This window comes from Anabrus simplex, chromosome 6, assembly GCF_040414725.1.
Source record: "Anabrus simplex isolate iqAnaSimp1 chromosome 6, ASM4041472v1, whole genome shotgun sequence".
In the NCBI taxonomy this organism is placed as follows: Eukaryota; Metazoa; Arthropoda; class Insecta; order Orthoptera; family Tettigoniidae; genus Anabrus; species Anabrus simplex.
This window is the reverse complement of record NC_090270.1, coordinates 30,818,269-30,837,800: the sequence shown is the minus strand read 5'-3', so window position 1 is coordinate 30,837,800 and position 19,532 is coordinate 30,818,269. Positions and strand designations below refer to the sequence as shown.

The following is a 19,532-nucleotide window of genomic DNA, read 5'->3' as shown; positions in this document are numbered from 1 at the left end:
ACCTTGAAACGCTACTGCTGAAGCACGCATTACATCAAAACAAGTCCCTGCACATCAACTGTCTGCATATAGACTCAAAGTTCACAACAAGCCTCTGTTACCCTATGTAGATATAAGGTACTGTAAAGACCCCAACGTACTCGTAAAACGTTTACAACTGCTAAGAGCCTATCATGATGCTGGTTACACACAGTACAAAGAAGATATTTTTGAAATAGAGCATGAATTACGTCGTGTAGGTATTATTAAGTAAGCGCTTACCCTCACCTAAGTCATCCATCTGTAGTATATAGTCGATCGAGTAGCTATATTCGTATAGATTATTTCCCAACATTCTTCCTTCCTTAGGGTGTTAACTCCGCCTCTAGTTGTAGAGCCGGTCTCAAGCCCGGATAAAGAGAGGAGAGGCACCCTAGCCCTTTAGCCCTTTAGCCCATTAGCCCTTTAGCCCTTTAGCCCTTTTGCCCATTAGCCCTTTAGCCTATTAGCCCTACAAGGAATGTGCAGTAACCTAATCTTCTTAGAACAAAGGTACCCCCTGACATGTTCTAAATACATGTTGTATCGAGTACAGTGTTCGGTTCTACTTATTTAGCGTTCTAAACACTTCAATCAATGTTCCGATCACATGATAAAGTTAACGGCATAGAGTGCAGTGTTCGATTCTAGTCTTGTTATGTTTCTTTAGTGATTTGCAAATCTAAACATGCATAATGACGTCATCACTGCAGCACGTGCTTACTCTAGCTATCCCGATGCAGGTTTAAATTTGTTCGATAGAGCTATGCCTTGACATAAGAGGAGTCCTTAACAGCTTATGTATAGCCGCTATTGTTTACAGATAGCTGCTGTTAAGAAAAAGCACGTAGAATTTTTCAAATTACCCGCCACCACATTTCAAAGGTATGAGGTATAGTGCTGTAAAGATACCTGCACGATGCAAAGCTAGCTCTCTTCATCAGAGCAGCCACCATCTTGTGTGAGCACCTCTAGGCCGTATCATAAGGAGCTGTGTATAGTCACCGTCTTGTCGCTGCTACCTTGCGCAAGCACCCCTAGGGCGTCTCATAAGAGCAGCAGCCATCTTGTGCAAGCGCTCTTAAGCTGTCACATAAGAAGCTATGTATAGCCGCCATCTTGTAGAATTAGATAGATGCAAATGCCAAAGGGCCTAAGTAGGGATCGAACCGCCGATCTCATCATTAGACTATGTTTTTCTTATGCTATCATGTTCCTGATACTGCAAACCTAGGTATCAGGTTTTGCTCTACGATGCACCGTTTTCGAGATATTTAACATTTTGCATTTAAGCCCTAAATTTAATGAATCGAACCTGCACGGCACGTTATACTCTCTACCATAGCTAAACCTGATCATGTTACGAAGACTTGCTTCAATACAAGCTAAAACAGAGCGAATGACAAAGGGCCTAAGTAGGAACCGAACCGTTGATCTCATCATTAGACTATGTTTTTCTTGTTCCTCGTACTGCGAACCGAGGTACTGGGTAGAAATTTTTTTGTCCGTTTTGCTCTACGATGCACCGCTTTCGAGATATTTAACATTTTGCATTTAAGCCCCAAATTTAATGAATCGAACTAGCACGACGCGTTAGCCTCTAAGCTAGCTTTCTTCATAAGAGCAGCAGCCATCTTGCGTAAACACCCTTAAGGCGTCTCATAAGGAGTCGTGTATAGCCGCCATCTTGCGTCCGCCATCTTGCGCAAGCATCCTTAGGGCGTCTCTAGCCATCTTGTGCAAGGACCCTTAAGCCGCCTCATAAGAGCAACCGCCATCTTGCGCAAGCATCCCTAGGGCATCTCATAAGGAGCCATGTATAACCACCATCTTGCGCAAGCATCCCAAGGGAGTCTCATAAGAACCTATGTATAGCGATCATCTCGCATAAGCACCTTTAAGGAGTCATATATAGCCACCATCTTGTGCAATTAGCGTCGAGAGATGGCTGCTGTAGAATTTTTCTTTTTTAAATTATCCGCCACCATATTTCAAAGGTATGTACCTAAAGAGTGTAGCACTGAGGTTTGCGATGTAAGATGGCGGATGACAGCTGACAAAAAAGCGCGTGAGTTTGTTTACTAAACAGGAGCACGTGGAATTTTTCAATTTGCCGCCACCACATTTGAAAGGTATCTAGCTAAAGATGGCAGCACGGTGCACTCTTGATTAAAGATGGCGGATGACAGCTAACAGAACTTTTCAAATTGCCCGCTACTACATGTCATAAAGAGGGCAGCACGGTGTTCTGTGGATTAAAGATGGCGGATGACAGCTGATGAAATTGTCCGCATGATAGCAGCACAGTGCTCTATTGATTAAAGATGGCGGATGACAGCTGTCAAAAAAGCACGTGGCTTTGTTTCCAAACAAGAGCACATAGAATTTTTCAAATTGCCGCCACCACATTTCAAAGGTATCTAGCTAAAGAGTGCAGCACTGTGCTCTGTTGATTAAAGATGGCGGATGACGGCTGTCAAAAAAGCGCGTGAGTTTGTTTCCAAACAAGAGCATGTAGAATTTGCCGCAACCACATAGAGGGCAGCACGGTGCTCTCTTGATTAAAGATGGCTGCTGTCATGTGGAATTGCCTGCCACCACATTTCAAAGGTATCTAGCTAAAGAGGGCAGCACGGTGCTCTCCAGATTAAAGATGGCTGCTGTCAAAAGCATTTTGCAAATTATCCGCCACCACATTTCAAAGGTAAGTAGCTAAACTGGGCAGCACTCTGCTCTATAGATTAAAGATGGTGGATGACAGCTGTCAAAAAAGCACGTGGATTTGTTTATCTCACGCTAGTGAGATTAAGTTGGTAGCACTAAGGTTTAGGCCCGCCAAGATGGCAGCACTGCCGATGACAGGTGACGAATTTACATCTACTACGATAAAGAGGGCAGCACTGTGCTCTATACATTAAAGATGTCGGATGACAGCTGTCAAAAAACACGTGGCTTTGTTTACCTCGCGCTAGTTAGGTTAAGTTGGTAGCACTAAGGTTTAGACCCGTCAAGATGGCAGCACTGCGGATGACAGGTGACGTATTTGCAGCTACTGCGATAAAGAGGGCAGCACAGTGCTCTGTGGTTTAAAGATGGCGGATGACAGCTGTCAAAAAGCACGTGGCTGTCAAAAAGCACGTGGCTTTGTTTACCACACGCTAGTTAGGTTAAGTTGGTACCACTAAGGTTTAGGCCCGTCAAGATGGCAGTACTGAAGTTAGCGATGCGTTGTTGTCTGTCAAAAAGCACGTGGCTGTCAAAAAACACGTGGCTTTGTTTACCTCGCGCAAGTTAGGTTAAGTTGGTACTACGGAGGTTTAGGCCCGTCAAGATGGCAGTACTGAGGTTAGCGATGCGTTGTTTTATGTCAAAAAGCTCGTGGCTGTCAGAAAACACGTGGCTTTGTTTACCTCGCGCTAGTTAGGTTACGCTGGCACTACTGAGGTTTAGGCCCGTCAAGATGGCAGCAGTGAGGTTAGCGATGCGTTGTTGTCGATGACAGCTGTCAAAAAGCACGTGGCTTTGTTTACAAATTCAAATCTCCCGCCAAAATTCATATTTCCCGCCAAAAATTCAAATTTCCCGCCAGAATTTAAAAATCCCGCGGGAGGAGGCCGCCGAACCCGCTTATTATACTACTACAATATGTAACTGAAAAATAGGGAGAATTACGCACAACTTCGGACCAGGAACTGTATCCTTCAATAAACTCTGTTATCTACCCCCATTCTGTCTCCACCTTGTTCAGCTTTATCCTACATCACGTTACCGCCACGTGCTTTCGTAGAAGAATACCAGTTTAACATGCCGTATTAATCGTTTGAATACAGGCATGTAACTTCGCATAAATTCATGAAGGAACCGTGAAATCGATTACCAATTCTCATAATTATTATTATTATTATTATTCCAAATAACACTGCGCAGGAAAGAAAAAATTTTCAAGTTATCGGTAAATGACTACAAATTATGTGAAGTACTCCCTTTCCCTCACACAGTCTACCTAGGGAGGTCATATTTGAAAGGTGTAAGTCCGAAATTTAGAAAAAGTGGAAACAATGCCACACTCAGCTAAGTTACCAACACACGCTCAGCTCCGTCGCATTTTATGGCAGGCAGGATAGAACAAGGATGTACGATTGTGTGTGGAGCAGACACAGAGTACGTAATGTGATAGGGTGTGAGAGGTGAGTGCTTGAGTTCCCATTTAACCTGAGGCATGACCCTCAGAAACTCAATGTGTGTTGAAAATGGAAATTCACAGCCTATTTCGGGTTATCTGACCGGATCAGGAACGGAATGAATTATTAATGACTGACAGATGAAATGAAATTATATTGAAGAGTAAATCCAGTCCCGCCTCCACTTTGTCAGGCACAAATCTCACGTGGAGTGACCGGGAATTAAACCACGGAACCCAGCGTTGAGACGCCGGTGCGCTGCTGCCTGAGCCTTGGAGGCTTTTCAAAGTGTCCTATTGTACCAAATTTAGTTAATCATTGTAAAACCAGCACACTAGTTTGGTTGCTATGACCCACGCTATTCAATTCGAAGATAATGAATGTTCTTGGGGAGCAGTTGTCTGTCCGTCATGAGTGTTTACAAAAAGCTGTTGGCACAGACTGAAGAGGCGGTTCAGTTCAGTAATTGAACCAATGAGTTCAAGAAGAACTCTCGTTGATCAGTTCGACCTCGATCTCTTATGGTGACATATCAGGCAGCTCTTGTTCCAATACTAAGCTCCATCTTCACAACAATTGATTCACTTCTGCTTATGTCTAACCCGTAGTTCAGTTTATTGATGCGGGGATGAGGTGCCATTAATTTATATAGTAACTTTTACGGCCGGATGTCCTTCCTGACACGAACCACTGTTGAGGACCTAGTGAAGGTGAAATTAATGATGGTGAATGTAATTGAGTAAGGGGGTGGAAGGAATCGACTTTGACCTATGAATCTGTCTCGGATATTGCCTGGAAGTGAAAATTGCATGACAGTCAACGGAGAGTTCCGAACCCACGCGTCTCACGAACGCAGAACTTGGCTCCATAACCGTAGTGCGTTAACACCCGCGACCACTCCGCTCGGGATAACCACTGATTCAATTGTAATGAAATTTTATACACATAGATAACTGAGCTCACAGTGCCGGATACGGTGGCTCAAAACCTGAATGGAACATCTCTCACTGTTGCCAACATTCTAAATGAACTATTTCATCGGCCTTAAACTTTCAGTAAACGGTACATTAGTGAACTATTCTTATTTTACGTTGTCCGTCTTTGTGGTGTAGTGGTTAGTGTGATTAGCCGCCACACGCGGAGGCTGCATTACATTCCCGGTTCTGCCACGATCTTTGAAAAGGGGTACGAGATCTCAACCTTACGAGGTCAACTGAGTAGGTGGGGGTGGGAGGGAGGTTCTAATCCAAATTAAGCCATCCTGGAAGTGGTTTTCCACTTTGTCTCCAGCCAAATGCCAGGATGGTATCTAACGTAAGTCCTCGGCCGCTTCCTTCCCGTTCCTTGCCTGTCCCTCCCAATGTTCCCGTCGCCCACAAGGCCCCTGTTCGACATAGCAGGTGAGGCCGCCTGGGAGAGCTACTGGTCTTCCTCTCCAGTAGGATCCCCGACCAAATGTCTCATGTTCCAGGACACTGCCCTCGAGGTGGTAGTGGTGGGATCCCTCGCTGAGCCCGAGGGAAAGACCAAGCCTGGACGGTAAACTGACTAAATAAAAATAAAACAAAACATTTTATGTTTCTACTTTACAACCTTTTTGGCAGTGGTTTAAGGTCGCACTAATACTTGTAAAGTTTTCGGCGATGCAGGGATGGCAAGTGTAGCAGCCGTGGCCATAAATAAAAGTGTGTTGGTGTGTCTGGTATGAAATTGGGAAGACACGAAAAACCATCTGCAGTGCTGCCGTCGGCGGAATTCTAACTCACCATGTCCCGAATGCAAGATAATGGCTACGCGACCCCAACCGCAAGGCCAGCTTGCTCGGTGATATAACTATTAAGGAATCAGACTTCAAATTAGGTACACGCAGAGTGGAATGCACTCACTACAAACCAACAAAACATTCGATCTAGAAGTGGGCGGCACTCATTACAAACGAACGAAACATTCGATCTCGAAGTGGACGGCACTCATTACAAGCCAACAGAACATTCGATCTCGAAGTGGACGGCACTCATTACAAGCCAATAAAACATTCGATCTCGAAGTGGGCGAGATTGATTCCACCACTAAGCATGGTTACATTTTCGCTCACGTCATAGTTATTTGCATTCTCAAATGTTATTCATATTCCCCATAGTCGGAATTATCTTTCATCAAGCTAATAGTGCTGCCGTACTGGAGCACAGGCAATAAATCCTTGTATCTCCGCTGGGGCAAGTCGAGCAGACGCTGTGCTGGACGCTGCAAGTAATAATACTTTAAGCTCCCATGTGGTTATGAGCCATAAGCTGGCATGCTGTGCTGATAAGGAACTCTTGAATCTCACAATATTCATTACCATCCTCGTCTTATCAGGTCCACTGTTTTGAAATCTTCCAGTTTCCAAATGATGAAGTACACACATGGTGAGGAAAATCTTATTTATGGATAGGATTAAATCAAGTCCGCTACTAACCGGCTTTACATAAACTACACAAAAATAGTCTGACCATCTTGGCCTGTGTGTGTATAATATTCCCATTTCTTTCTAGTTAGGGGCTGCCTGGCCGAGGCGGTAAAGGCGTGCTCGGTTCGCCCAGAAGGACGTGAGTTCAAATCACCGTCAGGAAGTCGTAACATTTAAGAAACGAGATTTCCACTTCCGGAGGTTCACATGGCCCCGAGTGTCACTCAGCCTACGCCAAAAATGAGTACCAGAGCGCAGCACTGTGCTCTATACATTAAAGATGTCGGATGACAGCTGTCAAAAAACACGTGGCTTTGTTTACCTCGCGCTAGTTAGGTTAAGTTGGTAGCACTAAGGTTTAGACCCGTCAAGATGGCAGCACTGCGGATGACAGGTGACGTATTTGCAGGTACTGCGATAAAGAGTGCAGCACAGTGCTCTGTGGTTTAAAGATGGCGGATGACAGCTGTCAAAAAGCACGTGGCTGTCAAAAAGCACGTGGCTTTGTTTACCACACGCTAGTTAGGTTAAGTTGGTACCACTAAGGTTTAGGCCCGTCAAGATGGCAGTACTGAAGTTAGCGATGCGTTGTTGTCTGTCAAAAAGCACGTGGCTGTCAAAAAACACGTGGCTTTGTTTACCTCGCGCAAGTTAGGTTAAGTTGGTACTACGGAGGTTTAGGCCCGTCAAGATGGCAGTACTGAGGTTAGCGATGCGTTGTTTTCTGTCAATAAACTCTGTTATCTACCCCCATTCTGTCTCCACCTTGTTCAGCTTTATCCTACATCACGTTACCGCCACGTGCTTTCGTAGAAGAATACCAGTTTAACATGCCGTATTAATCGTTTGAATTGAATTTCATTTTCTGAAGTATCGGATCCCTTCCATTCCTTTCTCCCTGACACTTGAGTTTAGGTTGGCTGCATTATTGTTTCTGAGGAAAGTGATAAATAGATCGAAGAGTATGTTAGGTTTCTCCCAGTTTGTAGGCCGTGGTCTATTTGGGTCCTCTACTGACCTTGGAGGAGAGCAATCCACTGAAAATGCTGGGTATATATTTTCGTGAAACGTTGTGATCCGGGACTGCGATCTACAAGCTCAGAAAATTTATTCTCTGTTCAATAGTATGGAACATCACTCCAATTTAAAGATACAGTCAAACCTAGGACTTCTTATTGGTTAATATCTCACTTGACGTAATCCTATCATGAATGCATGTCAACGAGTGTTCTATGAAATAAATTAAGAGTATTTTACGGTTTTTTGGAGACTCCGAGATACCGGAATTTAGTTTCGCAGGAGTTCTTTCCTTCTTCTTAAGACGTCATCTCCAAACGGAGGTAGACGATCCACACGGCGAGCGCCGATCTTAACGTTGCAGCCATGCCATGTGGATTTATTGGAATATCTCTCAGGATCTTTAATCCAGTGGTTTCCCGTTGCCTTCTGCATCCTAATGCTGTTGACCAAACTGGTTCCACCAACTCTGGTAACAATTTCATGTCCACAGGACAATAGAGTGCCCTTACCCATACCCGCTCATCCACTCTCAAAGAGACTGTTGGCACTTGGTATAGGGGATCTCCTCATACCGGGAGATAATCGGTCCCTTCATTCGTTAGCCGCCTGCATATAAAATATTATTTTTATATGCAGTCATTGCCCCCTCTCTACCGCGGGGAGGTGAATGTCAGGATTTCACCGTCATTGAAACAAGGACCAAATGGCATTTCCTTCTTTCTCTGCTTCTTTAGAGAGGGGGAGTTCTTTTAAGTGCCAGTAAATGTACCAACACGAGGTTGACGTATTGAGCACCATCAGATACCACTGGACTGAGCCAGGATAGAACCTGCCAAGTTGGGGCCAGAAGGCCAGCGCTTCAACCGTCTGAGCCACTCGTCCCGGCTTAATCTTGTTTGTTTGTAATATGTTTTACAACGCAACGAGACAGATAGGTATTTTGGTGACGTTGGGACAGGAAAGGGCTGGAAGTGGGAAGGAAGCGTCCGTGGCCTTAATTAAGGTACAGTCCCGTGTGAAATGGGAAACAACAGAAAACCATCTTCAGGACTTCTGACATTGGCCTCGAATCCACGCTCTCCCGAATGAAAGCTGACAGCTACGTGACCCAAACCTCACAGCCACTTGCTCGGTTTATTACAGTCTAAAGCAAGGCAATGACCAGAACAACGCCCTATAATACCCATATTTGATTAGTGTGTAGTAATATACAATAATCTAGGTTGATCACTTTCCAGCGGACGATCCAATATGCTTGTGTTAGATTTATCCTTCATATACCACCGTTCGATGAAATCTCCCCAGCGTTCTCTGAACTAGAATGGTTACGTTTGAAAGACTGGCGGAATTCTTCACTCTATCGCCACCTTACATCACTACTGTTCTGCATTTAGGGCAGTCCCCTAGGTGGCATATTCCCGATCTGTTGTTTTCCTAGCCTTTTCCTAAATGATTTCAAAGAAATTGGAAATTTATTGAATATATCCCTTGGTAAGTTATTCCAATCCTTAACTCCCCTTCTTATAAACGAATATTTGCCCCAATTTGTCCTCTTGAATTCCAACTTTATCTTTATATTGTGATCTTTCTTACTTTTAAAGACACCACTCAAACTTATTCGTCTACTGATGTCCTCCCACGCCATGTCTCCACTGACAGCTCGGAACATACCACTTAATCGAGCAGCTCGTCTCCTTTATTCCAAGTCTTCCCAGCCCAAACTTTTCAACATTTTTGTAAAGCTACTCTTTTGTCGGAAATCACCCAAAACAAATCGAGCTGCTTTTCATTGGATTTTTTCCAGTTTTTGAATCAAGTAATCCTGGTGAGGGTCCCATACACTGGAACCATACTCTAGTTGGAGTCTTACCAGAGACTTATGTGCCCTCTCCTTTACATCCTGACTACGACCCCTAAATACCTTCATAACCATGTGCAGAGATCTGTACCCTTTATCAACAATCATATTTATGTGATTACCCCAAAGATGGTCTTTTCTTATGTTAACACCTAGGTACTTACAATGATCTCCAAAAGGAATTTTCACCACATGAACGCAGTAATTGAAACTGAGAGGAATTTTCCTATTTGTGAAACTCATAACATGACTTTTAACCCCGTTTATCATCATACCATTGCCTACTATCCATCGAGTACATATATCCATTCACCGATCACCTGGTTGTAGCAAGTCATTTATTGTCTCCGGTAGGCGCACCTATCACAAACACATCTTATGGTTATCCCCACCTGCCGTGATTGAATTTGGTGTCAGGAAAGGCATCCGGCCATGAAAAAGTGCTGTATAATATTATCTCAGCTCATTTCTAGCCCGTATCGAGAAACGGGACTAAACATGCAATGTCTTTCCCTAAACAACTATTTCAAGTTGTAAACATGAAAGATAATAATTTCCTTCATTTTCTGCGTGCAGCTGGTAAGTTCATTAGTACATCAAAGATGAGCATAACTTCTGGCTCATGGATGAAGATTGGCATGCCTGGATTGGTGCAGATTAGAAAGACATTTAGTGAGAAAGATGAATGAACAGCTCTAAGAGTGTTCAAGAAAGGAACAATACGTGATGATTTCAGAAGTACGCAATCAAAAAAGTCACTGGTCCATGTTTTTGTCTACTGAGAAGAAAAATAATATCAATAATACAATACACTACTTGCCTGTATATCGCAAATAGTTCTTCAATGACTTACAGTATGTCAAGAGTAAGAATGTAAACAATGGATAAATGGAAGTTTTCATTTCAGAATTGATTAAGGAACATGCGCATGGACTTAGAAAGTTCATTGTCTTTTCCGTGTCATATCATAGTAAAGTTCATTATTTATTTATTTATTTACTTATTTATTTATTTATTTATTTATTTAACCACATGTTCGTTAGAATCTAAAAATGTTAATAGTTAAAACTATATAAATTAATAGGATAAAATGAATTTAAGTCAATTACAATCTAAATTAATAAGTTATTAAAGACCGACGTAAATCAATCAATACTGGTCTGCATTTGGGGTAGTTGCCCAGGTGGCAGATTCCCTATCTGTTCTCTCCCTAGCCTTTTCTTAAATGATTGCAAAGCAATTGGAAATTTATTGAACATCTCCCTTACTAATTTATTCCAATCCCCAACTCCCCTTCTTATAAACGAATATTTGCCCCAGTTTGTCCTCTTGAATTCCAACTTTATCTTCATATTGAGATCTTTCCTACTTTTAAGGACGCCACTCAGACTTATTCGTCTGCTAATGTCATTCCACGCCATCTCTCCGCTGACAGTTCTGAACTTACCACTTAGTCGAGCAGCACGTCTTCTTTCTCCCAGTTCTTCCCAGCCCAAACTTTTCAACAATTTTGTAACGCTACTCATTTGTCGGAAATTGTTTCCAGTTCTTGAATCAAGTCATCCTGATGAGTGTCCCATACACTGGAACCATACTCTAGTTTGGGTCTTACCAGAGACTTATATGCCCTCTCCTTTACATCCATACTACAACCCTTTAACATCCTCATAACCATTTACAATCCCATTTATGTGATTATCCCATTGAAGATCTTTCCTTATATTAGCATCTAGATACCTACAATGATCCCCACAAGGAACTTTCACCCCCATCAACGCAGTAATTAAAATTGAGAGGACTCTTCCTATTTGTGAAACTCACAACCTGACATTTGACCCGTTTTATCATCATACCATGCCTGCTGTCCATCTCATAACATTATCGAGGTCATGTTGCAGTTGCTCACCATTTTCTAAATTATTTATACCCTATACAGAATAACATCGTCCGCAAAAAGGCTTAAGTCGATCTAATTTCCTAGCTTCCGGTCTCGGAAGTGGTGACATCCTGTAGTGTTGTGACCTTCATGCAATACAAATGTCACGAGCTGCTGCCAGCCTTATCTCACGGATACGACGTGAATAAATTTGTAACGTATTCATGTTTATACTTAACGCGTTTGATTTGGTTTAAATTAGCTCATTATTGTTGCAACACTTGATCGTTTGAAAACGAAAATGAATTTGAAGATGATTTGATCAATCAGTAACATTATGACCTTAGGATCCTGAAGGTTGTGAAAATAAAAATCATATAGCAAAGCGAAGCAAAGTCACCCCCGCACAGGCCATGAAGGCCCTTGGAGGAGTGGAAGGTAAAGGCTTCCACCATTGCTAACCTCGGCACGTGCTGGGGTAGAGGGGTTAGCTCTACGTCCGGCCACCTTTGCCAGCAGGAATTAACCTGGTACTCATTTTGGTGTAGGCTGAGTGAACCTCAGGGGCATATGCACCTCCGGAAGTGGAAATCTCGTTTCTTAAATGTTACGACTTCCTGACGGGGATTCCAACCCACGTCCTTCCGGGCGAACCGAGCACGCCTTTACCGCCTCGGCCAGGCAGCCCCTAAAAATCATATAATGTGTTTAATTATTTCAAATATGTCAGTGTCTTTCTCAGTATTTCAATTGATATGTAGTAAATAAATCCTAAAATGCATTTTATGTTGGTTTTTATCTTCAACAAGTAAATAGGGGATGTGTGGATGGACTGAATTTGTGTATCTCTCAGATACGAGACGAGCGCTCATGCTACGTTTCGGATGCACCTAAGACAGTGTTAAGACCTAAAGTAAACATCACTTAATTAATATATCAAAGTTAAGTACGGCATGACTACAATTTAAACGTTATTTCTACAGCAGGTCTAATTTCTCTTAACATTATGGTTTTTCTAAAGTGAATATGACTAGATAGTGCTTATCTTACCATATGTTCACGGAATAAAGATTTTCTGAAATACCTCAGAAATTTGTTAGGGGCATTTAGCCCCTTTTGAGTGAGAGGTTTTGAGCTGTTATATTTAACCAATTATTTCTCCCTTCTATTTGTCTCTTTCATGTGCCATGAAGGGGTTCTGTATCTAATTCAAAGTTTGTTATGTTGTCAGGACTACAACGACGAGATCAGACAGGAGCAGATGTGGGAGATGCAGATCCTCAACACCCGCCGCAAGCCGGGTGACATGGTCACTCTAGGGGACAGTAACAACAGCACGGCCAGCTCCTGCAGTAACGGCAGCATGTCGCCGTCCACCCCTCCTCCTCCTGGAGTGGCCATCTCCACGTCACCACCCCCAGTGGTCTCTCAGCAGCAACAGGTTCAGCAGCAGCCACAACAACAGCCACCACAACAACACACACTCGTCCTGACAGCGCAACACCCGGCTCTACGCGGCATTGAAGTCATCACAGCAGGTACAGCGTGCCAGTATTTGATATTCTATACCACTACAGTAGTGTATGTGAGTTAGTTCGTGTATGAAGACTTACCTCGGGAACTTATAAACTGATTTCAGTAATTCTTTTTCAATTGTGATTATTATTAATTATTATTAATTAATATGCTTCCAGTAATGTGTGACAGTTGATTAACGTTGTCTCAAATAGCCGTAAACTTATTTAATAATAATAATCATAATAATAATAATAACAACAACAATAATAACAAACACATCAACGGACACATTACAAAGCCGGGAAATTTGAGAGGAAGATCTTCCGCAAGATACTGGGTCCATAAATCGTGGATGGCCGGTAGGGATTATGAGGAAGGGCTGATTGATACCAGGAAAGCGAAAGGTTGATTGAGTCGGTAAAGGAACTAAGACTCAAATGTTATGGACATCTGTTTAGAAAGGACGAGAAGAGTCTGACAAAACAACATTTTTAAAACTCTTGACACTAGATCTAAAGTTTCCGACAAATGATTCAGACAGGTAAGAAACGATCTTAGACAGTCTTGATTAAATCCGGAAGACATACTTAACCCAACAAAGTGTAGATCAGTGATCGACAAGCTTCAGATGCTTCCTTGAATTAATGAGAACAACAAACACATTACAAGTGAGAGATGTCCTGGAGACAATGTTTACTTAGAGTAGTTTGACAACTGACTTAAATTAAAGCATAAATTATATAGCAACAACAACAGCAATCAAAGTATGACAAATAATTCTATCAAAACCATATTACTAGAAACTACAGTATATCGAAATAAGAATGTTCACAAGAATACATTAACATTAATGAGGAGGTACGTCAAAACAAGAGACAAAAAAACTGAATATTAAGGAAAGACATACGAGTAGTGTAACAGGAAAATCAAAAGCAATCGCAAAGATATTAATACGAAATTTGCGGGAATTAAGTTGTTCTCTCATATATATTGTAATATAAATTCAACTTAGACACCCAAAATTAACAAAATATTCCAAAACAGTAATAGTTACAACCCCATAATATATAAATTCACACACACAAATTTAAAATTTCCAATATCTTAACTCCGCTACTTACAGTATATAACTGGAAATACAATCACCATCACATACGAAATGAGATATAACTCGCAACGAGCTGAGAGCTGACAGCAATTAAGAAGACAACAGCCGTGTTGCGGTCCTCCTTCCGGCCTGCATGTTGCGAGGCGGCAGTTTTGAGTAGACTGAGGGGAATACGCCAAGAACAAATAACCCCTAGCAAGTTCATCATAGGTCTAGGTGATACGAGTACCACTTCATTTGCAGCTTGATCTCCAAGTTCGTTGCCTCCAATTCCTACGTCGCTTGGAAGCGATACGGTCATTGTGGTGCTAGTATCGCACAACCCAGCCAGTAGGTCATGAATCTACTGCACTAGTGGGTTTTACGGAAAAGTAGGGTCAACAAACTGAAGAGAACTTAACGAGTTGGTATACACAAGAAAGTGGCCTTGTTCTTGACCCAGCGCAAACTGCAGAGCTTCTATGCCTGGGATATTTTGAACTGAACTTCTTACAAAATTATTCGTATGCTTTATCTTCATAACTCTAGAATATAATTTTATTATTGAGATAATGTCGCTATTGATAGCCTGGTGCAGATCGTTCCACGAGGGGGAACGGAATCTGCCGCGTATAGGAACGTGGGTGTTGTGGTCATAGATAATCGCGTGTATGGATTATGAGTTGCTGAAAGGCTGAAACTGGCAGAACAACCCAGTCCCCGAGGCATGCATTTTTAACCTTTTAAATTAGAAGCCTAAAACACAAATAGAACGCGATCCCGGTTACCCAGCGACTGAAGCTGAAGACGCCGACCACTTAGACATACTAAGATAGTAATTATTACAACGCGGAAGTTAGGCTTTGATGGGTTAGAATGCGAACTTACCGAAGCGAGTTACAAGTATACACTAGCCCGGACAACAGTCCTTCTTTGAGATTTGCATAAGTATTAGGGGCCCACTCTATCAGAATCCCTACAAGGTATGTTACTCTCGCTTCATTTGTGAACACAGGGCTAGACTAAATTTTCTACTTGCCAAATTAGTTTGCATTGTAGGTTACTGTCTAAACATACAGGCTCTAGTAACTGTTATTTACTTAATTACATTTATTTGATTTACTATTTATATTCAATTATATCATTTTTATTTTTATACATAATAATATTAATAATACGGTTGATGTTACAGTTGCATGCATTGGGTTTTCCTGCACTTGCCACATAATTTGTCCTCGAGTAATCGTTATTAAGTTATAAGTGATTATCAGAGTTATTAAACGTATTTGGCCATCGACGACCACTTCATGCTTAGATGTGACAGAACTTCAGGTCGGCTGAAAAATATTTTCCAAATACCAGTAATTTATTAGTCTCAATTATGTACGGTATAGCCCTGAAACTCAGCAACATTTCAGTGTAGTCAACGGCCAAGGACTGGGAAGGACGTGGTCACAAGTAAGAGCTCTAATCTACTGTAAGCAATAAAGAACAGGAGTAAGTTCAAGAACTTTCGAGCTTAAAGTAATTATTCAATACAAAGTAAGAGCTTACATTAGTTAGTAACTTAACTCACAAAACACGCTGACGCTTGTCAAGTGTTTTTGAAAGTAATTGAGGTCATGGCTTGCAGGTGGCTCCGTTGGACATCCAACACAACCTCAAAGACAGATTCAAGATACCTGTTCAGAGATTTCCTCGATCGCTATCATCTAGGATAGTAGATTTTATGAAGATTATAATAATAATAATAATAATAATAATAATAATAATAATAATAATAATAATAATAATAATAGTAATAATAATAATAATCATCATCATCACCATCATTTCCTGGACGCTCTTCCCAGTTACCTGGGGTCGTCACTGATTTCAATTTGGCCTGGTTTTACGGTCGGGTCCCTTTCCACATTACAACACCATTTAGAGGGATGTACTGACTATAGGATTTTCCTGTAGGGGTTGGTATTGTGATGTGTTGTATGTACATATAAATTAGTATAGGGATCAGAGTTGGAAAGTAAGTCAGTAAATGATTGAATACCTTGTGAGAGATTCCCTTCTTTTTCAGTTTTTACTAGTAATTCACTTTCTGAAATAAAATGGTACCTGTTACATTCTAGAAAACGATTTACATCGCAGTGAAGCAGAAGAGGGAAGTCATTAAACATTTTCGGTTCTGCTCTAGCAGCGCTGGATGGAGTATTTTCTTACCTCTCCAGTACTTCTCATGACTACAAATTAATGCTACAACATCCATTACAGCTGGGAATGTTCTTAAAATTATACACATATATTCCTTCAAGTCTTTTCAGCAAACGATAATACGTACTTTACACCAAGAAGTCAAGGCTTAGCGATGAGATGGGAACCGATTATCTGTAATATAAGAATCTCATATTTGGAATTTTGCGTGTTTCATTACAAATTGCTTCACGTCGCACCGACTCAGATATGTCTTAAGCCGACGATGGGATAGAAAAGGTCTAGGAGTGGAAAGAAAGCGGCCATGGCCTTTATTAAGGTACAATCGCAGCATTTGCCTGGTGTGAAAATGGAAAACAAAGAGAAACCATATCCAAAGCTGCTGACAGTGGGGTTCAAACGTACTATCTCCCGGGTGCAAGCTCACAGCTGCGCGCCCCTAACCGCACGGCCAACTCGCCCGGTGTTGACTGTATACCGAAGGATTCAATATTTGGTCAACCTTGGACAAATACAAACATTTTCTACATGTCTATTATTTTTGTTTCTTACAAATTGATATTGATATTTATTTATATCTGTTTGCACTTCTTTAATATTATTATTATTATTATTATTATTATTATTATTATTATTATTATTATTATTATTATTATTATTATTAAGAAATATATCATTAATGGGCAATATCCTGGTGGAAATGGTCACTTAGAGTAGTGTGGTAATATAGTTAAAACATAATTACCCAACAACAATGACAACAACAACAACAAGAGTACAACAAGCAATTCCAAGGAAAGAAAATATTACAAGAAATACTACTATCTTAACATTCTAAATTCAGTATCATCATATACAAATTCACAAGCTACTTAAGTATTTCCAGTACTTAACTATGTTACATGTAGACTTTAAGAAGAACGAGTAGTTTTTATGTTCCTAAATCTGGTGGTTTCAATCGTGTATCTAACCAAAAAGATAAAGGACGATACTTCGAGTTTAATTTTTCTTAAGAATTTTCAATACCAGGTTCCTTTCGAGTGTTTCATTATCTTCATATTCTTTCTCCAAGGCAGGAGAAGTCATAATGTGACCGAAACATGTGCCAATTATGTGAACTTTCAAACTTTTTCTCTGAAGATAAACTTTTATTGGGTATGGAGGAATAAATTACGTAGATTTTTTCTTTTAACCGATTATTCTGTAAAATTCCTAAATTTATTTTTTGAAAATCCAAATTTTTCTAATTAAAATAAAATGATTGGAAAATAATAATTTTGAAATTTCTAAGGAATCGCCTTTAATTTCACTTAATGATGGTAGCCACATACCGTCTCTGTGTTACAGAAACACAAACTCAGGTACCATTCCTTCCCCATATGAAGAAAAGGTATGCGGCTCTTCTTAAGACTAATGTTCAGTGAAATAATTGTAATGTTACTAATTACTTGCTGAAAAATTAATTTGTAGTTGTATAAAACATTTCACAGTTAACTGTAATTGTTTCTTGTGCTCTTCCTATCACTGATGAAACACCCAGCGCCCGAGATACAAATGATTGTCAAACGCGGTTAGAATCACCGTCCCGAGCTTAGAAACCCATGAACTGAAGGCCATTCAGTGTTGATGTCTATTGTTTTCAAAGGAAGTACAACTAGGTAACTATTCCCTCATAATACTAATCAGAAGAAAAATCGAAAAGGTCTGACACTTCGAAGAATGAGGCAACCGTAGCAGAATTGGAAGGGCAAAGAAGCGTGTGAAAATTAAAGACTCCCTAGGCCTGGAAAACGTAGTACCGTCGGGTTGGAAAAGAACAAGTGTTCACCAAGCAAGGTCCAATAAGAAAGATGAAAGTGAGGATCCCGACATGTAAGTGGAAGCAATCGCAGGGGATGTGGAGGAATGTGCTCACAACTGTGCGTTTCTATGGACGATTGTAGAGTGTTCTGTTGTATGTTGATTAAGACAACCACGAAAATTCTGCCTCGGTGCTAGAGATGTTAATCAAACACGATTAGAATTCTGGGCCCGGTCGAAAATCGAGCTCGGGGCCCCATGGACGGAAGATAGTCACACCGACCATTTACTAATGGTGATTAGGTCTCAGAAGTTTAAAATTTATAAAGTCTAAAAATATCTAAAAATATTCACAAAAAGGACCTAAAAACTGTAAACATGCGATCCAAATTTATTCATAATTTGAATTTGAATGACATAATTTTAATGAAGAAATATAATATTAAAATATGTGGCATGCAACATACGGTGCAAAAATATATGAGTGTTACACTTCTTCTTTCAGACAGAATATATTTTTAGATTAACATACATACATACATACATCCATCATCATTATAGACCGTTATGCCTTCCAGAGTTCAGTCTGCAAACCTATGTGAATTTAGTAAACGTCACCAAAATCCTCTGTCTGCAACAAGCTCCGTGGCCTCATTTAGTTCTATACCTCTTACCATTAAATCGTTACAAACTGAATCTAACCATTGTCGTCTTGGTCTCCCTCTACTTCTCTTACCCTCTATAACAGAGTCCATTATTCTCCTAGGTTACCTATCCTCATCCATTCGCTTCACATGACCCCATCACCGAATCCGGTTTATGCGCACAGCTTGATCTATCGAGTTCATTCGTAACTTAGCGTTTAACTCTTCATTTCGAGAACCCTCCTGTCAATGTTTCCACCTGTTTGTACCAGCAATCATTCTCGCTACGTTCATGTCTGTTACTCCTAACTTATGAATAACATATCCTAAGACCACCCAGCTTTCTCTCCCGTAAAGCAAGGTTGGTCTGAAAACAGAGCGACGAAAAGATATTTCCGCCCGTGAGCTGACTTCCTTCTTACAGAATACTGTTGATCGCAACTGTGAGCTCACTGCATTAGCTTTACTTCTCCTTGATTCAATCTCACTTACTATATTACCAACCTGCCAGAACACACATACTAAATACTTGAAAGTATCTGATTGTTTCAGCTTTCTACCACCAATCTGACATTCACTTATCTTGGATTTCTAAACTACTGACAAGAATTTATTCTTCGAAAGGCTAATTTTCGTACCATACTCATTGCACATATTTTTAAATTCCAAGATATTTGACTGCAGCCTTTCGGCTCAATCTGCCAAGTCATCAGCATTGGCCAGACTGCTTACTACATTTCCACCTAACTGAATACCTCCCTGCCACTTTGTACCTTTCAGCAGATGATCCATGTAAACTACAAACAACAAGGGTGAAGGATTACAGCCTTGTCTACTCATTCTACCATCAATTCTCACTGCAGCCCAATTGTC

The 19,532-nt window shown here is 40.9% G+C and overlaps 1 protein-coding gene across 1 annotated transcript in view; it reads left to right on the top strand.

Annotated features, from left to right (window-relative positions):
- Window positions 1-19,532, top strand: part of LOC136875844 (KH domain-containing, RNA-binding, signal transduction-associated protein 2-like) — a 253,220-nt gene that overhangs the window by 211,383 nt on the left and 22,305 nt on the right. Inside the window, exon 5 of the mRNA XM_068228213.1 lies at window positions 12,634-12,940. Coding sequence (XP_068084314.1) covers window positions 12,634-12,940 — 307 coding nt within the window. The remainder of the gene's footprint in view (window positions 1-12,633; window positions 12,941-19,532) is intronic.